The sequence below is a fragment of the Lissotriton vulgaris genome, unplaced genomic scaffold, assembly GCF_964263255.1.
Source record: "Lissotriton vulgaris unplaced genomic scaffold, aLisVul1.2 SCAFFOLD_2812, whole genome shotgun sequence".
Classification (NCBI taxonomy): Eukaryota; Metazoa; Chordata; class Amphibia; order Caudata; family Salamandridae; genus Lissotriton; species Lissotriton vulgaris.
Window position 1 is genome coordinate 114,614 of NW_028243471.1, and position 20,600 is coordinate 135,213.

Consider the following 20,600-nt stretch of genomic DNA (forward strand, 5'->3'; position numbering starts at 1 on the left):
CCTTCTGTTGGCCCTGCCCAGAGTGAAGCAGCAGGTGCCTGGCTTCCGGTTGCGTTCAAGGTGCGGTGCTCCTCTTCTCCAGACCAATGCGAGATGGGCTCCCGCTCAGAGGGGCACACAACAGCGGGGTAGGCTCCCGCTTCTCAAGGCTGGCATCAATGAGCCCTGGGCTCCTGCTTCCTTCCCTTAGCACGGGGGAATCCCCACACTGGGATTCCCTCTGACAATGCCACAGCCCAGCACTGCCTGCCACCAAAGTTTCTCCTGTCCTGGGAGAATCAAGAAAAGCGTTGCGGCGCTCACGAGGCGCTAAGCTCCCAGAAAGGTTTCAAGGCAAAGGCTGGGCCCAGGCAGGCCAGCTCACCCGGCCCTACAGCAGGGAGGCAGTCTCATGCGTTGGTTCCTCCTGGGGCCCAGCAGCAGCAAGTCCCAAAGCACAAGGAAGCACAAGCACCCTTACATGGGGTCACAGCACCAATATTTATACCCCATTATGTCTTTGTTCTGCCCTGGCATAGGGCTGGGGGAACCAGTCCCAACTGGTTCTGGGGGATATTGGAGCTCTCTGTTTACCGTGCTCCTCTTCCCCTTTATCAGGTGTGGGCTCGGTCATCAGACACACCACATGGGGGACGGAGCCAGCATTCACCTAGGCAAGTACAGACCTATTCAGGGTCAGGGGACTACTCCTCCCACTACTCCAAATGCAGATCTATTCAGCCTAGCGCTGACTCACCCTGCCCCCCCTGGAGCCACACACACCTCACCAGCCCCTGTCACTCCAGTTCCAGACATGCAATACACATCAGCAGGCAGAAAGCTAGTACACAGAAATTCCAACTTCTAAAAGTGGCATTTCTAAAATAGTGATAATAAATCTGTGCACACCATTGCACAGCATTTATTATTACTATTCCAACTTGACCACACTGCTCCTCTCAAATCGGGAACTACTACTAAAACACTTATCAGGGAATCTCCAATGCATTCCTTTAAGAGGGAAGCCTCAAAGCAGTGAGAAACCAAAATGGCTGTTTGTCGCTACCAGGACATGTCACACACTTAAGGTACCTGTCCTACCTTTTACCTACAATGCACCCTGCACATAGAGCTAGCTAGGGCCCACCTTAGGGGTGACTGACATGCCGTAAAAGGGGGGTCACAAACGTGGCCCACACTTTAGGTGTCATGTCACAGCAGCAGTAGCACTGCGCTAACAGGCCCTGCAATGGCAGAGGCCTGAGACAGGTTTGAAAGGCTACTTTGGTGGGTGGCACAATCAGCGCTGCAAGCCCACCAGTAGCATTTAATTCACAAGCCCTGTGTATCTGAGATACCACTTTACAATGGACTGGGAGGTAAATTAAATATGCCAAACAGGTGTAGACCATTCTTACTATGTTTACCACAGAGAGCAGACACACTTTACACTGGACAGCAGTGCTAAAGTGCCCAGAGTCCTAGAAACACCAACACCATGTCAGAAAAAAGGCTAAGAGGAAGGCATAAAGTTCAGGGATGACCCTGCAAAAAGCACCAAGTCCAACACTCTTGGAGTAAGATTAAACACATGGGCTAAAGGAGATCGGCTAATGACTTCACAGCCAGGCTCAATGAAGGCCCCAGTCTACTAGCCTGCTTTAAAGCCTGCAAGTTTCTGCTAGGAGCACAAGCACTACAGACCTAACAGTGCCTGATTAGAAAGTTTGTAGTCCTGGAGACAGAGAAGCCTGAAGTCCCCAAAAGGGGCCCTGCAGGTCTGTCTTATTTGGAGATTAGAAAGGAGTATTGAACCTGTAGGATGGACTACGGTGATCCCACAGACGTTGTGTCCAAGTGGACTGAGTTTGTGAGATAAAGCCCTGAATATTTCTAGAAAAGTAACAAGGTGTTACTGCTCTCCACCTACTACCATACCGTAAATGTACAACTGGGAAAAGTTTGTATGTGGAGATACACTGGAGGATTGAGGAGACCCAGCAGCAACTATGTGAAAAAGTTGAAACCTGTTTAAATTGAAAAAGGTCCTTATCTCACTATGAGACTTTTAAACTCTTCCAAGTCTGCCTACCATACCCAAAGCTTCGAATGCCTGCTCTGACCCTTCCAGCAGCCTCATTACATTATGTTCTTCTTGCATGACTGATCAAATGGATTGATGTTTGTTTTGAGGCAAACTTTCTGACCTACCGTAATCCTCTATCCAACCATGTTCATTCAAGTTGGTTTTACTTGGTCTGTAGGTTCTGCTGAAGGTTTGAAAGTGAAGTTAGTATTTTCTTCTGAAACTTGAGCATTTTCTAGTGATGGTGTGCCTGATTTGTGCAGCTTTTTCTGCGCATGTGATAGGGTTATGCATGGATAGCATTTCAAAATAGGCTTTCAAACTTGACTGGTGATTCAAAAGTTTGCATGCTGTGATATTATACATGCAGGAACCCTACTACACCTGCAGAAGATCTACCATAGTATTTTAAGTCACCTTAAGGGTGTAGATGGGTGTGGCCAAAGAACACAGAAGAGTTGTATCTTGGTGAGAAATAGCATACATTGACTGCATCTCCCACACTTCAAACTACCTTTATACCACAATAAATTGGATGTAAGTGGGGGCCTAAAGTTTGAAACAATTCACGGAATTGCTGGAGGGTGTAGGCAGGAAGGCAAGAGTTCACATTGATAAGGTTTTCTGGCTTAACAACATAGAAATAAATAGTGCCTGTTGAAATATCACAGATATCTTAACTTTGCACATACACGTAAGATGTAGACCCTGCACATCGGCCCTCATTCTGAGTCTGAGTCTCAGTGTAATGTTGGTTTGAGTGGAAACAGGCGTGTCCACCCAAACTAGTGTTACAGAAAATGCAGTAATTTACGCATTATTACTACACCTGACTTTCAATCACTTTTCACATGGTCAAACCAGGTGGAATTTGTCCCTGGTAAATGACCCAGAATTGAGGAATTCCTTATGGAGATTGGATTGTAATACCGATTTTGATGGCAATTCTCCTTTTCCATAGAGAGGTTCCTGTTCACATTATAATTTCACATGCTGAAATCGAGGATCTCTGTAGAATTGGTAATTACAGTTGCGAGGAGAGGCGCCCGCCCTTGAGGCTGAATCTGCAGAGTTTAGATCCTGAAGACGGAGACTCGAACCCCAGTCTAGGCACATGAGATAACAACGTGTGATTCTTGGGGAGTCACTATCTCCTGCTGACTAAACATTGTGAAATTTAATGTGAGTCAGGCGCGCAACGCCGATTGGGCTGAAAGGGCTTTGGCCTGTCGTGTCTGTTAAACGGGGCTGAGACAGCTTCCCGGGCACACACAACCACACCAGAGTATTTTTACAGGTCTTTAAAATACCATTTACTTGTTAACAAGGCTTTGTTATTTTTTCACCCCTTCTTAGAGCCCCTGCATCTCCACTCTCACCTCTTAACATCCCACATAAAGTGCAAAGCTCCCTTACTTCCTAGGTAGTTGTGCCCTATACAAATGCCAAGACATACATACATGCAAAATTAACAGACGACTCCCAGAATAAGGGGCTACATGGACTATAGAAAAGTCAGTCAGAGGCCTAGAAAGTTCACAAAAGTTCTTCCTGATAATTTGCGAAGTTAGGTAGTAAGTCATACATGTCTGCAACACTTAGCCTAACAACTTTTTTGGGTTTTAGACATTTCTAAACCTGTTACCGGGGTACAGATTCAGAATACATTAATGTAGGTGAATGAAGGCATGAGTCCTGTTTAAAACACCCATAAAGGGAACATGTCAGATAAAAATCATTTTGCCCCAATATGGTTTGTATTTTGGAGACATGTTCTCATAGCCAAAATACTACTTTGACAGGCTTCTGCTCTGAAGGATGTAAGCACAAAATGTTTTTTGGAATCCATGTGATACTGGCATTAGTCAATGCCCTACAATCACCAGTCAGATGAAATGCAGTGTGTCATAACTATTCCTGCACACTGAGTGCAAGCCTTATGGCTCACTCACCCTGGCTTTTAAAAAAAACAACAACCATCAACTCAATGAGAATATAACAACCTGACATGAAAGACTGCGATTACTTGCCGTTGAATGCAAGCGGTACTGTTAACTTCATCAATGCGATGTCGTTGGTCATTGAGTTTGGCTTGTATTTACTGTGATATATAATTTTTTCCACACGATTCCACAGGATCTGCGTCTCTGGTTGGCTCACTAGGCCGACTTGTACACTCCAAGAAGCAGCATAGAAGAAACTGCAGGGAGAAACAACAGAAAGACCCCTGAAGCAAACTGACCAATCACAGACAACATTGTCCCAAACATCACATCACTTTGGGGCCAATTCACAGAACTAATCTGAGATAAAATCCTAAATTTACTACTTTTGGGATTCAGAGAAGGCATTTAGTAGTAGTAAAGTTAGTAGTAAAGTTAGGACTTTGTCCCGGCAACAAAGGGATCGATCTTTGGTTGCTGTTCTGGGGGACTAATGATGTTGGCTTAAATTACCACAATGGGCTCAATAAAGCCCATAGAGGCGAAATTTACATCACCCAATGCTGTTCATGCAGTACAGATAAAGCTCAAATTTAACAACACGATACATGATGTAATAATAATCAACACTTACGTGCACCCCAAAAGTAAACAACAAGCTGTAAAGGAGCTGTCAAATGAAATAAAACGGATTATGGATGAGCAAGAAACCGTCATATTATCATTGCTGGCGATTTCAACCTACATCTCCTTGGGTCAAGCCAAGATGACGGCCCTGTGTACGAACTTACTTCACGTTGGGGGATACCGACTCAGGGCAAAGCAAACAATAACAAACCCTCAAGATGGGCTAAATATCTGCTACAAGAACTAGAACACCTAGATTTAAGAGCATTAAACAGCCGCTTTCCTGAGGATAAATTCACCAGTTGCCACTTTTCACTCGTCCAAAAAATCCTCCCATTTAGTTTACACGTTCGTAACACTAGCCATGTTCGATAAAATATCAACCTTTAAAATAGGTGATATGGCCCAGAGCGATCACCTTCCACAGGAAATAAAGTTAAAAGCTAGACCAGCTGCTACACTAGACATCTGGAACCCGATTGCCACCGAAGAAGTCTCTAATTTAATGCGTTTAAGGTGCAATGTCAACAATATTGAAGCTCTTCCAGCCTCTGCTAAAACTTTATTTTAGAGGGAAAATGAAAATGGTATCACAATTGTAACAACATGGGAAAAGTTCATTAAGACCTTCAGTTGTAACTTTGCAACTAGGACAAGGGCCAAATCAAGACAACTAGAAGACGAATTAACCCCTTCCGTGCGGGGCGTATTTTCCGCCTGTGCTGACTCCGCCTTGCGCGGGCGGAGTCATGACGGAACGGTTCCGTCATCAGCACAGCTCAACCGATGCTGATGACGGAACCGTTCTGTCATCAGCATGGAAGGGGTTAATAAAAGTAAATTTCAGTCCGGAAACTAAGAGCCTCTAACACACCATAAACCAAACCCTTCGTCAACTGCGAAAAACACTGGGAACCTGGAGCTGCAGTCGACCCTTAGACAAACGAAGGCACTACTTAGATGGAGGAAGTGGAGAAAAATAAGGCAAAAGAACAACGAAACGTGGGCCAAACTATTGCACGATGCTAAGCAACACAATAGTGCCAAGTTCTGGTAAACAACTCATAAGATAGAGCATCCGAACCACCTAGGAATCCGTTCCAACATAGCAGAGGCTGTCTGGGTTGATTACCTTTCCTCTCACTTTACTAACAAGGGAGAGGGTATCGTGGCACCTGTCATCGAATCCCCCAACAAGAGAAAAGCGACACACTTGGTCAGCAGGACCAATATCCATAAGCTACAGGGGATCCTGATGGCAGGGGATTAAGACCCTACAGCAGAGGAAGGGTACACCCCTACAAAACAAAAAGATAAAAGGCCTAATAACCATGGGTAGGGACATGGGAGTGCCTGGCCCTAACGGGACCCCATCGAAACTGTATAAACATGACGCCAACTTTTGGAGCAAGGCTGTATTACCAGTTTTCAAGAGCTTAAAAAACATGGTTACCATTCCGGAATCTTGGAAAGGATCTATTATTAGCCCAATTTTTAAGCAAGGCAAAAGAATCGATCCATATAACTACTGATCGATCACCCTCCTTGACGTAGACGCCAAATACTACGCTGGCACAATCTTGGATGAGCTAACATCCTGGGCTTCAGACCACTCCATCATCCCCGTTAATCAAATCGGGTTCCGTAGTGGCCAAGGAACTACAACAAACATACTGGCTCTCACATTGCTAATGGATGCAGCCAAAACTTCAAAAATGCCTCTTTTCCTGTGTTTTATTGACTATACAGCCGCTTTCGACCATGTCGACCGTTCCAAACTTTGGGGAAAACTGGGGTATTCCAACCACTCTTTTGGATTGGCTAAACAGCTGCACAAAGACACATGGATCAGGGTCAAACTAGGAGCAGGGTCACACATCTGAAAATGTATCATGACCTCGAAGGGCCTCAAGCAGGGGTGTGTCCTGGCCCCGACCCTTTTTAATCTTTTTTTGTCCGACCTGCCTGGGGAGTTGGATAGCTGCGTATCCCATGCTCCCCAATTGGGGAACAAGCTAATGTCAAACTTGCTATATGCTGACGACCTGGTTTTAATCAGTAGGACACCAATTGGACTTCAGCTTCTAATAAACACGACAAGCAGTTTTTCTAAGCAGAACTCCCTCAAAATAAACTTCAAGAAGACGAACATTATGGCAGTCAACTATCACAAAAAGAAGACCAACAGCTGGTTCCTTGATGACCAACGCTTGGACTAAGTAAAAAGCTATAAGTACCTGGGAATTCTAATGGATCATGAAAACACATTTAAACTCCAGCTAAAGTCCATCCGAAGAAAGGGGACCACCACGTATCTAGCCCTGAAGTCACTGAAGAGACGGCACCCCAACCTCACGCTTGAACCCTTCTTACAGGTTTTGAGGGCCAAACTGCTGCCAACACTGACATATGGGAGTGAGGCTCTAAAAGGTAAAGATGCAGCAGTTTTAGATGTTGTAATTGCCAACTCCTATAGAGCAATGTTCCACCTCCCAAAATATGTCTCCCCAGCTCAAATCTGGTTAGAATTTGGGATTCAAAGACAAACGGTGGAACGGAGGAGCACCTATGTTAAAGGTTTGGCATAAAATTCAAAGCCCTGAGGCAGGATCTTTAAATTTCCACCTCTGGAAAGCCCTGGTCAACGAAGAAAAATGCTCAGCCAGGGTTTATCTGCTCGATTCAATTGAGTAATGGGCCTGTCTGATCTCTGGGCCGTTCCAACGGATCATCTTTCTTTCAAACAAGCAGTGTGAAAAACAACATCAATGCTATCTATCTTAGAAGACAAAGCAATTCTCACTAATAAGGCACACAGCTGGATAGTGCTCAGTGACTATGTAAGGCCCAAACCCCAAGCCTATTTGAGTGCCGGAATCTAGATAAGCAAGCGGGAAGAAAAACTTTCTGAGGTTGCGGCTGGGGGTAATTGCGATTAAACCCCATCTTCCACCATGGGAAAGGAAAGGAGGCACTCCGACTTGTCGCCTATGTGGAAGTGGGAAGGAAGACATAATTCACGTCATCTGCAAATGCCCCAACTTAAAGGACATAAGATGCACCTTGTTTTGCCATTTCTTCAGGCATTCGGTCCTGTAGGCAGGCAGTGAAGCTCTGCTTCAATTTCATTGACCTTCAGCTCAACTGTCGGCTAACAAAACTTTTTGAGACTGTAACAAAGAGACTTAAAACCTTGTTGTTATCCGAAACACGCTGCTATGCTTTATAAGTACTATATTAACTCAATACCTTGTTTTAGCTGTATCCGTATTTTAATCACCAAATCTTCAACCTGGACAGTGGACTTGATTAAGCTGTGCCATTCGATCTGAGAAGTTGTCGTAGTCATTGGCAGATAGCACTACATGAGATGCAAGAGTCTATGTGAATAATGTATAAATCAGGAATATGTAAAAGATGATCTTTTTGACAATACGCAGCTTTCAACTGTTTTAATTGTATTTAATTGTGTACAATGGGAATTTTTCTGATCATGTATTTGTAAAGATTTTAATTAATCAAGCAAAATAAAATATTTCAATTTCAATTACTACTAAATGCCTTTTGTAAATACCAGAAGTCGTAAAGTTAGGATTTTGTCTCAGTTTAGTAGTAGTAAAGTTAGGGATCCTACCTTTACTACTACTAAAAGCCTTCTGTGAATACCAAAAGTAGTAAGTTTATGATTTTATCTCAGATTAGTTCTGTGAATCGGCCCGCATATTACTGCATTGACATGAGAGTTGCTTTGCAACATGGTGATTTGCTCTTTATAATAAAGTTGTTGCAGCTACCCTGGTCACATTTCTTTTGGTCCGCCTGCACTTATAGTTTTCAGGGTTCTCTACATTTTGTAGGTAGCATTATAAAGCCTCTCACATACTTTTTATCTGTAAAAATACATTTGTAGAAGCCATCTTAACCATGTCTTGCTGTGATTGTTGGGTTGTGGCTGTCACTGTGGGCTGATCAATGATTTACTAATCCTCCTTTTTTCTGAAAATGACTTTCTTAACACAGTTGTGAATAATATTCCATGAAAACAGAATGCTTGCTATTGGACAATGTTGTGTGGCTCAGCAAACCTTTTATGAAAAGCTACATGAAGAAAGGCAGAATGCTCTTTGAGCATCATGGCTTGGTCCTAACCTGGTTCAACTTGCACTTCAGGATGTGGATTTTACACATATCACACTGTTTGTATAAATAATTGTGATTTCGCTTTTATATCTGTTTGAAGTCCACTAAGCCCTTAGCATTATTGCACATTTACATATATTTTTTAATCAAATTCCATTTGTTGTACATTGCACATTTTAGTTACACGTAAGTGAAGCCTCATTGTGAAATTGGCACAGCCTTTTGCTCGAGAAAATGGTTACTATCTCCCAAGGTCCTTTCACGTTCTTCCTACTAGAGGAACTTGGTATCTGCTCATTTTCCTCTATCTGGAGTTTTGTTCCATCAAGTACCACCATTTCAATTCACTTACATTAAAAAAATACTATACAGGTAGCACCTAAATGCATGGATTTTACCATTATATGTTCCAACTAACCAGAGGCCGAACCGCTGGTCAGTTCATCTGATGTTTCTGTCTTTGCTTATTTTACTGCTTCTGGCTATTTTTGCATTAAACATGTGTTACACTTCTATGCCTTATCCCAAGTGTACATTTTCTTTTACAAATACTAATGCACTGACTGTTAAAAGCCTTCACAGGAGCGGGGCAGGCGCTGGACTGGACTCCACATGACGATCCCAGGTGCCAGAGGTAAGGGAGACATTTGTCTAGGTGAATTGGGGGAGCACGGCAAGGTGCTAGACCTGGTGATCCAACCGGACAGTGTATGCATGTTGAAATACATTTAGGTGAAGTCAAACTATTTTTACTGTATTGTGCTTGTTTGCTTTGCATGCATTGTATGTAATCTGTGAAAGTGCACTGAAGGTGTCACCCAGGTAGGGGATGCCAAGATAATAGAGTGGGTAGTTAGGATTGGGAGGAGTCCTATAGCATATTCATTAACACAAAGGGAGAGCGAGAGAAAACAGACCTAGTTGTATCCCACACACAAATGGGTAACTAGGCGAAAAAGAGCACGTGAAAGAAAAAACACGTGAAGGTTTTACTAAGACATACAACGATTTTGGAATAGACTCCGCACCCACTAAATAGTGTCATGTTTCATCATTGACCTCTATCCACACCGTGGTAGGGTAATAGCACCAGGACAAACTCAACCAAAAAAGGAATTTCTTATATGAAGTCATTCTCTGGAAAAGGCAGGGATCCAGATAGGTAAAGTATAATAAAAATGCCTCATGGTATACCCGAAAATAATTCCTTTTTATTAATAGGGTACAGTGAGCATGATTAAAAACAGATACAAGATTTTATTTAAGCATTAGTATTTCAATTGCCCATGGTTTTTGCCAACATGTTTTGGCCCTCACTAAGAGTCCATCCGGGCCTGGGGCCTTCGTCAGGGCTGTGTATGTATCCCTTCCTACCAACACATGCACTCCATGTACCTTTCTGAGGTGTAGGGCTCTCAAATGAAAAGGTACCTTCTAATTCAGAGGTACCTACACAAAATGAAAAGGAAAAAATAAAAAGGTGACTTTTAACATTTAATTAGAAGTGTTTTTTGGGGGTCACAGATGTGTAGTTCATGGAAGGACACCTAGGGCCCAATTATGATGATTGTAGTGGGACTGCCACCGACATCCCGTTGGTGGCAGTTCCACTGCCATCGGAACAATCTTATCCGCCCGCCATATTTCAATGGCGGGCAGATGATTGGTGGTCAGCAAGACCGACAGCCATGTATCCGCCGGGCTCCTGGGGCCTGCAGGTGAAGCTGGGGTGTTGTATTCCCTACCATGGTGGTGGTGCCTTAGGGATTACAATGTCCCTTTCTGCCGCCTTTTCATGGCGGTTAACCCACCATGAAAAGGCAGGTTGAGAGGCACTTTGGGGGCCCGTAGAGGGCCCCCCTTCCTGCCCTGCCCTCCGATATGGGCATACATAAATGGGCCTACATATCCCTGCATCATGTGGCAGGCATGGTGCCTGCCACGTAGTTGAGGGATATGTCAGGTGTCCCTATTTTGGATTGCGGGGGTGCTGCAGCCAGCAGCACCTGCCACAATGCAAAGTAGAGGCATAGGCGTATCATAATGCCTATGTTGGGGCTGCCGACAGCCTGTCGGACGGTTCCTTTTCTGATAGGCCCATCATCCTAATCAGCCCCCTAGTGCCCTATTTTTCTACTATTGGTATTCAGGTTTAAAGCTAAACAAAGGTGGCAGCATTACCAACCCAGTCCTTAGTCGTGCAGGAAGTCATTTTTTTCTGAACCTGAAGGATACATTTTAAAAATAAATTAAAAAAATGACTCCAGTTAAAGAATTGATAAATAAATTCAATGATTGTAACATTATAAAGAGTGCTCATATGTTGTAAAGTCTAACATGAAAAATTTGTCAAACCTGTGCTGTAAGTGGAAAGGGTCCCATGCTCACTATGCCACTGTATTCAAGCTAGCTTGGCTGATGTTGGGTGATACACCGAAATCGGCCCCAGAATGCTTGTTTTCCGGTCCAGGGCGTACCTGGCCTGGCAGCTCGGGCTGAATTTTTCCCAGGAGGAGCAATGTTAAGACTGATTTGCATATGGCTTGGTCTAAACTGGGGTGGCGTAGTAGGCAAAAGAATGATGGATTTAACCCAGATCTGTGACTGGGGGTGAAACTTTGACAATGTTCAGCATTCCATCATTGATTGTTTTGCATTTTTAAGGTAAACACCGTAAGATTTATTTGTTATTTGATGACTCACATTTTCAGTCTATGGAAAAAATCAACACAACCTGAGCTTCAGGCTTGAGGATAAAAATGGGTTAAATAGTACAAAATCAGTAAAGGTCGTATGTAGATTGCAGTATTCACCATTTTGGTTCCTGGATGAGTTTCATTAAGTAAGAAAGCCATACATGAAATATTCTACATTGTAGGATATTACTTATAGATCTCTTCAGAATATCTATGTGGGTAATGATGTAAAAATTGGGAAATCCATGTCGCTGTAGAAGTGTTAGCTCCTTGTATTGTGAAAGATTTGCAGAAGAAAAGTTTGGCAGAGTCTGATATGTTTAGCTTTATGATGAGAATGAGTTTGCAGGACCATGGCAAGGAATGCAACAGTCGTAGTTGCAATCATCTCTGTTCCTTCCCTCTCTCTTTGTTTTATGTCTAGCTACATCCTTTTACATTTGACCCTTGTATATGGCATACCCTCAGATGTAGTCAACTGAAAACATGCTGAGAGTTTTAAGTCATAATATATTTGCAGTGTATAGTTACTAGAAAGAGATATTGAGAATTCATTAGATTAATATACTGTTCATTATTCTGGGACCATAGCCATGTTTCTGCTTAAGTCTGTGAGGGGATTTATTAAATAAATTAGTTTAAGAAAATCAATGTGAATGAACCATTGATCTTAACATACAGGTGATTTTGTGTTACTCTATTAACCATGTGATATTTTTGTTCACTTGGAATATGGTGATAATTTAAGACTCTTCCAGAAGATGATATTGCTTTTTTTATTGGGCTTGTATGTACTACATTCAGTGAAGCTATCTGGGGATCCTTGTCCCAGAAATGTCCATGTACTCCCCTGCTGCCTGATAACAAATCATTCAAATTATTATTTCATTAGTGTTTGCTCATTCCTTTGTATATCTTTTTCAAATATCACTGAGCAAATCTTCTTCTTAATGTTTTAAACATGATAAATGTAAACTCAGTTTTCCTTAAATATTTCTGCAATCTCAGTTTTAATAGAGATTCATAATTCACTACAGCCATTTTTAGAGTCAGTCAAAATGATCATATCTCCCAATTAATTTCACGCTACATGGTGCTTCTTCAGAGGAATTCTTCTTCTGAAAAACAGTTTAAAGACCCAGTATTTGAACACAACCACACTACATCGGTGGTTTAATTTTACAATGTCATTTCACTAATTGAGCAATATTATTGAACCTATTAAATTGTCCTAATAGTCAGTAATGCTGTCCTTCCTTTCACATTGTGACAATGCTAGACTTACTCGGTTGTGATAATAGTCAGAGACCAATCCTATTTCTCACAGATTGCCTTCATGCCAACAAAATTAATAAATTGGCGACCAACAAATACCAGTGTCAATGCTTACACCCTCGAGAAATTAACTGATGTAGGTTAGAAATATTGAAGACAAAATATGAAAGGATCATAATATCGTGGGCAGAATGTCATGTGACAAAATATCAAAATGTAAGTTTGGATAGATTTTCTATACCTAACTCCAGATGTTTTGTTTACCTCTTCAATGTTTTGCCCCTCAATATTCTGGTTACGATATTCTGACCCTTTGCAATCCTCCTTTCCATACTCCCTACCAAAATAAAATTAACATGCTGAATCTTTTATGCATGTTGCTCGAGTGACGTCAAGACAGAAACCAGTGAGTCTATCGTCAAAAATCTCCCCGTACAGATTGCTATACCCTCATTCATATCAACTTACAGGTTTCTGTCTTGAAGGTGCGAGCGTCACAGTGAGCAAAAAACAATGGGTTGGAATGTTACCCAGAGAGATTGCTATGGTTTAGACAATTGGCAAACATTTCTCCCTTCGCCTTTTGTGTGTTTGATGTAATGTCCTAAGTAGCAAAATGTTTGCCCAGACGTGGTTCCCTTGATCACTGTTCCATAGTATTCAAGCTATTCCTCGCTGAAGAGGCCTATCATGGGGGAAACTGGTCTGGGGTTGACTGAAGTCCCTTCTAGAGTGGGCCTCACCTGCCAGTTCAGAATGGAATGTTCCCAAAAGGAGGGGGTCAGCACTGATCTGCATAAGGCGCACCTTTTTCTAGTGTGGCACAATGGGCAAAAAAATATAGGGTGGAATGATACCCAGTGTGATTTCATAGTTTAGACTACCTGCAAGCATTCTTGCCATCACCTTTTGGGTGTTTAATGTAATGAATCAAGCATCTGTATTAAAAACCTCCTAAGGATAGGATATGTGATCTATGTGAAAATGGACTACAAGACCTCAGTCACATACTTTTTGTATGTCACGCATTGCACTTTGTGTCATTTATCTCTCAAGTCTTTTTTTATAAGATCTAATGTTGGTTCTGTTGAAAGCGCGTGTCATCTTTTATCATTTCTGGAAAATTAAATGGCATTATCTAAAAATGTATAATTTTCAAACTTTTCCTTGTTGGTAATAAAATGACATTACTTGTTTATATATGTTTGTGGACCTCTTTAGACATCCAAATTTTTATAATGAGAAATTAGAATTGAGATTGAAAGGAGAACTGAGTTTAAATTTATCACATCACAAACAGCGCTGTAGGAAAACATTTTGTTATAAACATATCTTTTTATTAACCGCTTCAACAAACAAATGCACAAACACTATTAGCACCCCTTAAAACCAGTAAGAAGATTTATTCTGTGAGATTTGAAGAACATTTTATATCGGTAACAAAAAGGTGATTACTTGTTTGTATTGTGTTTATGGACCACTGTGGACATCCAAATCATTATCATGATAAATCTGAGGTGGAAAACATGCAAGGAGGACTTAGTTTTAATTTATAATATCGGAAACATAACTGTATGAAGATTTATTCAGTGAGATTTGAAGAACATATACAAAGAAATGAGCAAACACTTATGAATGAATAACTTGAATGAGTTTTTGCCAGACAGCAGAGGGGAGCATGGCAATTCTGGGACAATGGTCCACAGAGAGCTTTACTTATTTCCTGTCATTACATCCACCGACAACTTCACTTATTGAAGACATTTCATTTCATTATATCCACAGAGAGCAATACTTATTGAAAAATTTCATTTCATTATATCCACAGAGAGCAATACTTATTGAAAAATTTCATTTCATTATATACACAGAGAGCTTCACTTATTGAAACCATTTCATTTAATTACATCTACAAAGAGCAATACTTATTGAAAACATTTCATTTCATTACATGCACATAGAACTTCACTTATTGAGATGAGAGCACCATGTGTCAGAGCACCTGGTCTATGAAAAAAAATCAAGAAATACAAATCTGGTGACTGGAAAAAAAATATCAATTAAGGAGCCATAAATAAAGGATAGAATGCTTCTGGCAGACGACAATTGATTGGACTTTTATGTACTATGTCCACCTTCTTTGCCTTAAATCGTTAGCATGGTTTTTCAACAAGATATTTGGAAATAGTTTGAGGATTTAGAATATTGATTTGATTGAAAGTGTTCACTTTAGTTATTGTTTCTGAAAAAAAGAATGCATCCAATCAATCAATCAATCAATCAAACAAATTTGTATAGCGTGCTACTCACCCGCTAGGGTCTCAAGGCGCTGGGTGGGGGGGAGTCGCTACTGCTCGAACAATCAGGTCTTGAGGTGTTTCCTGAAGGAGAGAGCCTGGGTCAGCCGTAGGTGGGTGGGGAGGGAGTTCCATGTCTTGGCCGCCAAGTAGGAGAAAGATCTTCCTCCGGCGGTGGCTTTGAGAATTCATGGGACGGTGGCGAGGGTGAGGCTGGCGGATCAGAGCTGGCGGGTGGGTGTGTAGAATGTGAGGCGGCTGTTGAGGTATTTGGGGCCCATGTCGTGGAGAGCCATGTGTGCGTGGGTGAGGAGTCTGAACGTGATCCTCTTGCTGACGGGGAGCCAGTGCAGGTCTTTCAGATGGGCAGAGATGTGGCTGTGACGGGGATGTCCAGGATGAGTCGTGCCGAAGCGTTCTGGATGCGCTGGAGTCTTTTCTGGAGTGTGGCTGTGGTTCCAGCGTAGAGGGTGTTCCCGTAGTCCAGACGGCTGGTGACGAGGGCCTGGGTGCCTGTCTTCCTGGTTTCGGCGGGGATCCACCTGAAGGTGTTTCGTAGCAGGCGCAGGGTGTTGAAACAGGATGACGAGACGGCGTTGACTTGCTTGGTCATCGTGAGGGAGGAGCCCAGGATGAAGCCCAGGTTGCGTGCATGGTTCCTTGGCTTGGAGGCGGTGCCCAGGGCAGGGGGCCACCAGGATTCATCGCAGGCATAGGGGGATGGTCCCAGGATGAGGACTTCCGTCTTGTCTGAGTTCAGTTTCAGACGGCTGAGCTTCATGCATTCGGCAACGTCTCTCATTCCTTCCTGGAGGCTAGCTCTGACGGTGGCGGGGTCGTTGGTGAGGGAGAGGATCAGCTGGGTGTCGTCAGCATAGGAGATGATGTTAAGGTTGTGTTGGCGTGCAATGGCTGCGAGGGGGCTCATGTAGACGTTGAAGAAGGTGGGGCTGAGTGAGGATCCTTGCGGAACGCCGCAGATGACTTTGGTAGCCGCGGATCGGAACGGGGGGAGGCTGCCTCTCTGGGTTCTTCCGGTGAGGAACGAGATGATCCACTCCAAGGCCGTTCCTTGGATTCCGGTGTTGCTGAGGCGCTGTATAAGGGTGCGGTGGCATACGGTGTCGAAGGCTGCTGAGAGGTCCAGGAGGATGAGGGCAGCTGTTTCCCCGTTGTCGAGCAGGGACCTGATGTTGTCGGTAGCTGTGATGAGGGCGGTCTCGGTACTGTGGTTTGCTCAGAAACCGGACTGCGAGGGGTCGAGGGATCCGTTTGTCTCGAGGAAGGCGGAGAGTTGTTTGTTGACGGTCTTCTCGATGACTTTGGCAGGAAAAGGGAGGAGCGAGATGGGGCGGAAGTTTTCGAGGTCCGTGGGGTCCGCGGTGGGTTTCTTCCGGAGGGCGCTGAGCTCGTCATGTTTCCAGCTCTCCGGGAAGGTAGCGGATGCGAAGGAGCTATTAATGATGTCCCGGAGTTGGGGTGCGATGATGGAGTCGGCTTTGTTAAAGATGTGGTGTGGGCATGGGTCGGTTGGGGAGCCGGGTGTGGATGGTGTTCATCGTGCGGGTGGTGTCTTCGGTGCTGACCGAGGTCCAGGTGCAGAGGGTGGTGGTCGGGGGCGCTGGTTCGGTGGTTGGGTGCATGGTCTGTGCGCCGATGTATGTCGGCGATCTTGCGGTGAAAGAACGAGGCGAGTGAGTCGCAGAGGTCTTGCGAGGGTGTGATGTCGTTGTTGCAGGCGCTGGGGTTGGAGAGCTCTTTAACGATGCTGAAGAGTTCCTTGCTGTTGTGGGTGTTTTGGTCCAGTCGTTCTTTGAATGTTGTCCTTTTGGTGGTGTGGATCAGCTGGAGGTGTTTGCGGGTGGCGTTCTTGAGGGCAGTCATGTTTTCTGTTGTCTGGTCGTGGCGCCAGGCTTTCTCGAGGGTGCGGCAGGTTTTCTTGGAGTTTTTGAGGTTGTTGGTGAACCACAAGGCTTTCTTGCTCCCGGGTCTGCTGAGAGGATTCTTCAGTGGTGTGAGGTCATCGGCGCAGTTGGTGAGCCACTGTGTGAGGTTGCGGGCTGCTTTGTTGGGGTCCGTCGTGTTGGTGGGCGGGTTCTGGCTGAGGGAGGTGGTGAGCTGGTTGGCGTTGATCTTGCTCCAGCTTCAGCGGGGAACCTGTTGTGGGTCGTGGTGGGTCGTGGTTCTCCTGAAGTTGAAGTGGACGCAGCTGTGATCTGTCCAGTGTAGTCCGGTGGAGTGGCTGAAGGAGATGTGCTTGCTGGAGAAGAAGATGGGGTCAAGCGTGTGGCCGGCGTAATGGGTGGGGGTGTTCACCACTTGCTTGAGTCCGAGGTTGGAGAGGTTGTCCAGCAGGGTGGCGGTGTTGCTGTCATTGTTGTTCTCCGGGTGGAAGTTGAGGTCCCCTAGGAGGATGTAGTCTGAGAGGTTAGGGTGTGCAGGCTGACGAAGTCTGCGATGGCTTCGCTGAATTGTGTGCGTGGTCCCAGGGGTCTGTAGATGAGCGTGCCTCTGAGGGTGGTCTTGGGGTCGGTGTGTATCTGGAAGTGAAGGTGCTAGGGGGCGGTGAGGGTGTCGTCGGAGTTGGTCGTGATTCGGATGGTGTTTCTGTGGACGATGGCGACGCCTCCTCCGGTTTGGTTGACGCGGTCTCTCCGGGTGATCTTGTAGCCATCAGGGATGGCTATGGCGATGTCAGGGGCTGAGGAGGCATTCATCCAGGTTTCTGTTAGGAAGGTGACGTCTGGTGATGTTGTGTCGAGGAGGTTCCAGAGTTCGACGGCGTGCCTGTGGACGGAGCGGGTGTTGAGCGGGCTGCACTTGAGGTGATTGTTGCTGGTGGCTGGCTTGTCGGGTGCGGTGCAGGTTTGGAGGCAGGTGAATTTGCAGGCTTGGCAGGTGAAGGGTCCGTGGGTGCCTTTCGGGATGGCTCGGTAGCAGGCGGGGTTCCGGCCGGCGTTGAGTGCGTGGAGGGTAGTGGTGTCGTAAGTGCGTTGGGTGGGCTGGCATCGTCGAGGGCCAGGGGTCCTGGCGCTGGGCGCAGTCCAGGCGCGGACGGGCGCTGATGTGCTTGCCTTTGGCGTGCCTTCGGCGCGCCTTCGGCGCCAGCGGCGCTCCCGCTGCGCGCGGCCGCTGTGCGGCCTCCATATGAGGCGAAGTGGGAGGGAGGAGCAGCTGGGAGGCGGGAGCGGGGCGGCCAATGGGCAGGGGGGACAAAGAAAAAGGGGCAGGCCGCGAGGGAGCAGCGGCGGGAAGCGGGGAGCGGGGGGCATACACAATTAACAAGTGGGCAACAGCAGAGAGATGGAAATACAAAACAAATGCACAAATCACAATTGGGCAACAGCAGAAAAAAACAGAGAAGGTAGCAGCCGGGGGGCACCGAGGCCAGGAGCGAACCTGCGGCGCCGGGGGCAGAGACGCGGTCACAGCGGAGGAGCCGTGCGGCGTGGGGGTTGGCCTGGGGTCAGGTCATCCAAGGAAAGCAACCTGTGACCGCTGCCCCCATAAAAGTTAAACGTATTCCTGTTTCACTTAACTTGATTTCTTTTATTGATGTTTATTATTAAATATTGCAACAATTTGTATTGTAAATATTTATAACTGCCAAGCTCCTTCAATACCCATGTGGTATATTCATTATGTAAGGCATTTTTGCTATGACCTTTATAGTTAGAGATCACCAAATTTGATCCTTGAAGCTCGGCTGCTTTTGGAGATCATAATAATCTATTCTAAAGAGTTCTACCCTACCTCAAAGCCATCACAGTTTGTTGCACGCACTAAGTTCATACACTGATGATTAATTTAGTCACTGCTGTTTCAGTGACCCGTGAGGTAATCACACACATTTAGTCTACACCTGAATGTACAACAGCATTACTGGAGAGCACTTACTCATAGACACAGTGAGCAGCTGTTAAAATCCACTGTGATGTTATCAGTGATCCACCACACAGGAGGTGACCTTGGAAGTTCAGACTGGCCTGCCAGGGCCACTGTCCCGGTGCTGACGCGTTTCCACCAACGATGCGTGACATGAACTTGGGCCTCTTGCCACATGCTGTAAAAAACAAGCTCCAATTACTTCAGTGATGTTTTAGTATTCTAGGTCATTGGATAACTAATGCCTAATTTGATTACATTTGTATATTAGCTATTTGTGCCCCTCAAATCAAATACTGATTTATCCTTTTCTGCTTTAATACTCTCAGAAGTTTTTAGTCTTTGATAGCATTGTAAATAAATGTAAATGTTGTATACTTGTAAAGCGCACAGCTGTCCGCACCGCGGGCGTCCCGGCGCTGTATACGGCTGGGGAACCCATCCTGGCTTTCCCTGTGAGATGGTCCCTTCTGGGCACCTCCAAGGTGAGACCAGGCATCCCCTGCGTTGAAGGGGCCGTTGTGAAGATTAAGCAAGCTATTGCCCAGAGTTGCAGAGTGGAGCCCAAGGTTAGAGTAGGCGCTGAAGCGAGAATTATCAGGCCAGCGGACATTTTGACCCAAGACCCTGCTGTGTTGGGAATCGAACCCTGGTCCCGGGCCGATCTCAGCTTCCGGGTCTGCCGCCTCTAACCATTGAGCCACACTTCTCCACTGCATTCCTCAGTGCTCTTGCAAAAATCCTCAACAAGTGTGCAAAATAAAAATATTCAGTAATACTTGTTTCTATACATATTGTTGGTAGTAAACTAACGAGCCAACACCCATTTTATCTCCCTCTATGCCTTGAGAGCCAGACTCTTCTCCTGCACTCATCTGCCCCCCACTTACAAATACAACTACAACAACTGAATGGCAGAAAGGGCCTCTGACACCAGGGGCAGTTCATCCTTTGGAGCGCCAGGGCATTGCCCCCATGAGTGCCAGCTGTCGCATGTAAAATATATATATTTTTTGCAGTTTTAAGTTCATTTAATTATGTCCCAGTCATGACTTCTATCACCACGCCTGATACCTTTCGTTCTACGGGTTGTTCCAACCAAAATAATTGGCAGCCACCCTGCACATTGCAGTGAAATGAAGTGTGAATGTCAGTTTGGCCGTTTTGTATTCCATGGGCAATCTGACATGTGCACTTCACAATCTGTGGTGTGCTATGAGCCGAGAGATAACAGACACAGCATCCTAGTCTTTATATGAGCGCTGTGTCTGCTGCCCCATCCAATCCTGGTCCTGCTGACATTCTGTCCACTAATGCAAGCAACATGAAAGAAGAATCGAGATTGGTTTAGTTGGCAGGACCGCAGCGCGTATATAAAGATGGATAGGAGCAGAAGGTGGGGAATGGAGCCTTCAACCATCCTCTAAGGAAAATGGGCTGCAATTTTTAAAAGACATGAAGGTCCACTGAGCCCAGCAGGCCACCATCCATGGGAGGACAAGCTATTCCCAATGGGGTCGCAAATTGGGAGTGCCTCATTAATATTCATGAGGCTCGCAATCATTGTCTCTGACACTGTTGTACATTGTAAATTGTGATCGCAATCGAGCGCAAATTGTGACTCGCAATTTACACTGGTCATACATCTGGCCCCATGTCTTTAGAGAGGTTG

The 20,600-nt window shown here is 45.0% G+C and overlaps 1 protein-coding gene across 1 annotated transcript in view; it reads right to left on the reverse strand.

Annotated features, from left to right (window-relative positions):
• Window positions 1-20,600, reverse strand: part of TMPRSS3 (transmembrane serine protease 3) — a 265,492-nt gene that overhangs the window by 90,417 nt on the left and 154,475 nt on the right. The window contains exons 8-9 of the mRNA XM_086948584.1: window positions 18,941-19,106; window positions 4,096-4,265 (exon numbers count right to left, since the gene is read on the reverse strand). Of these exons, the coding sequence (XP_086804710.1) occupies window positions 4,096-4,265; window positions 18,941-19,106 (336 nt within the window). The remainder of the gene's footprint in view (window positions 1-4,095; window positions 4,266-18,940; window positions 19,107-20,600) is intronic.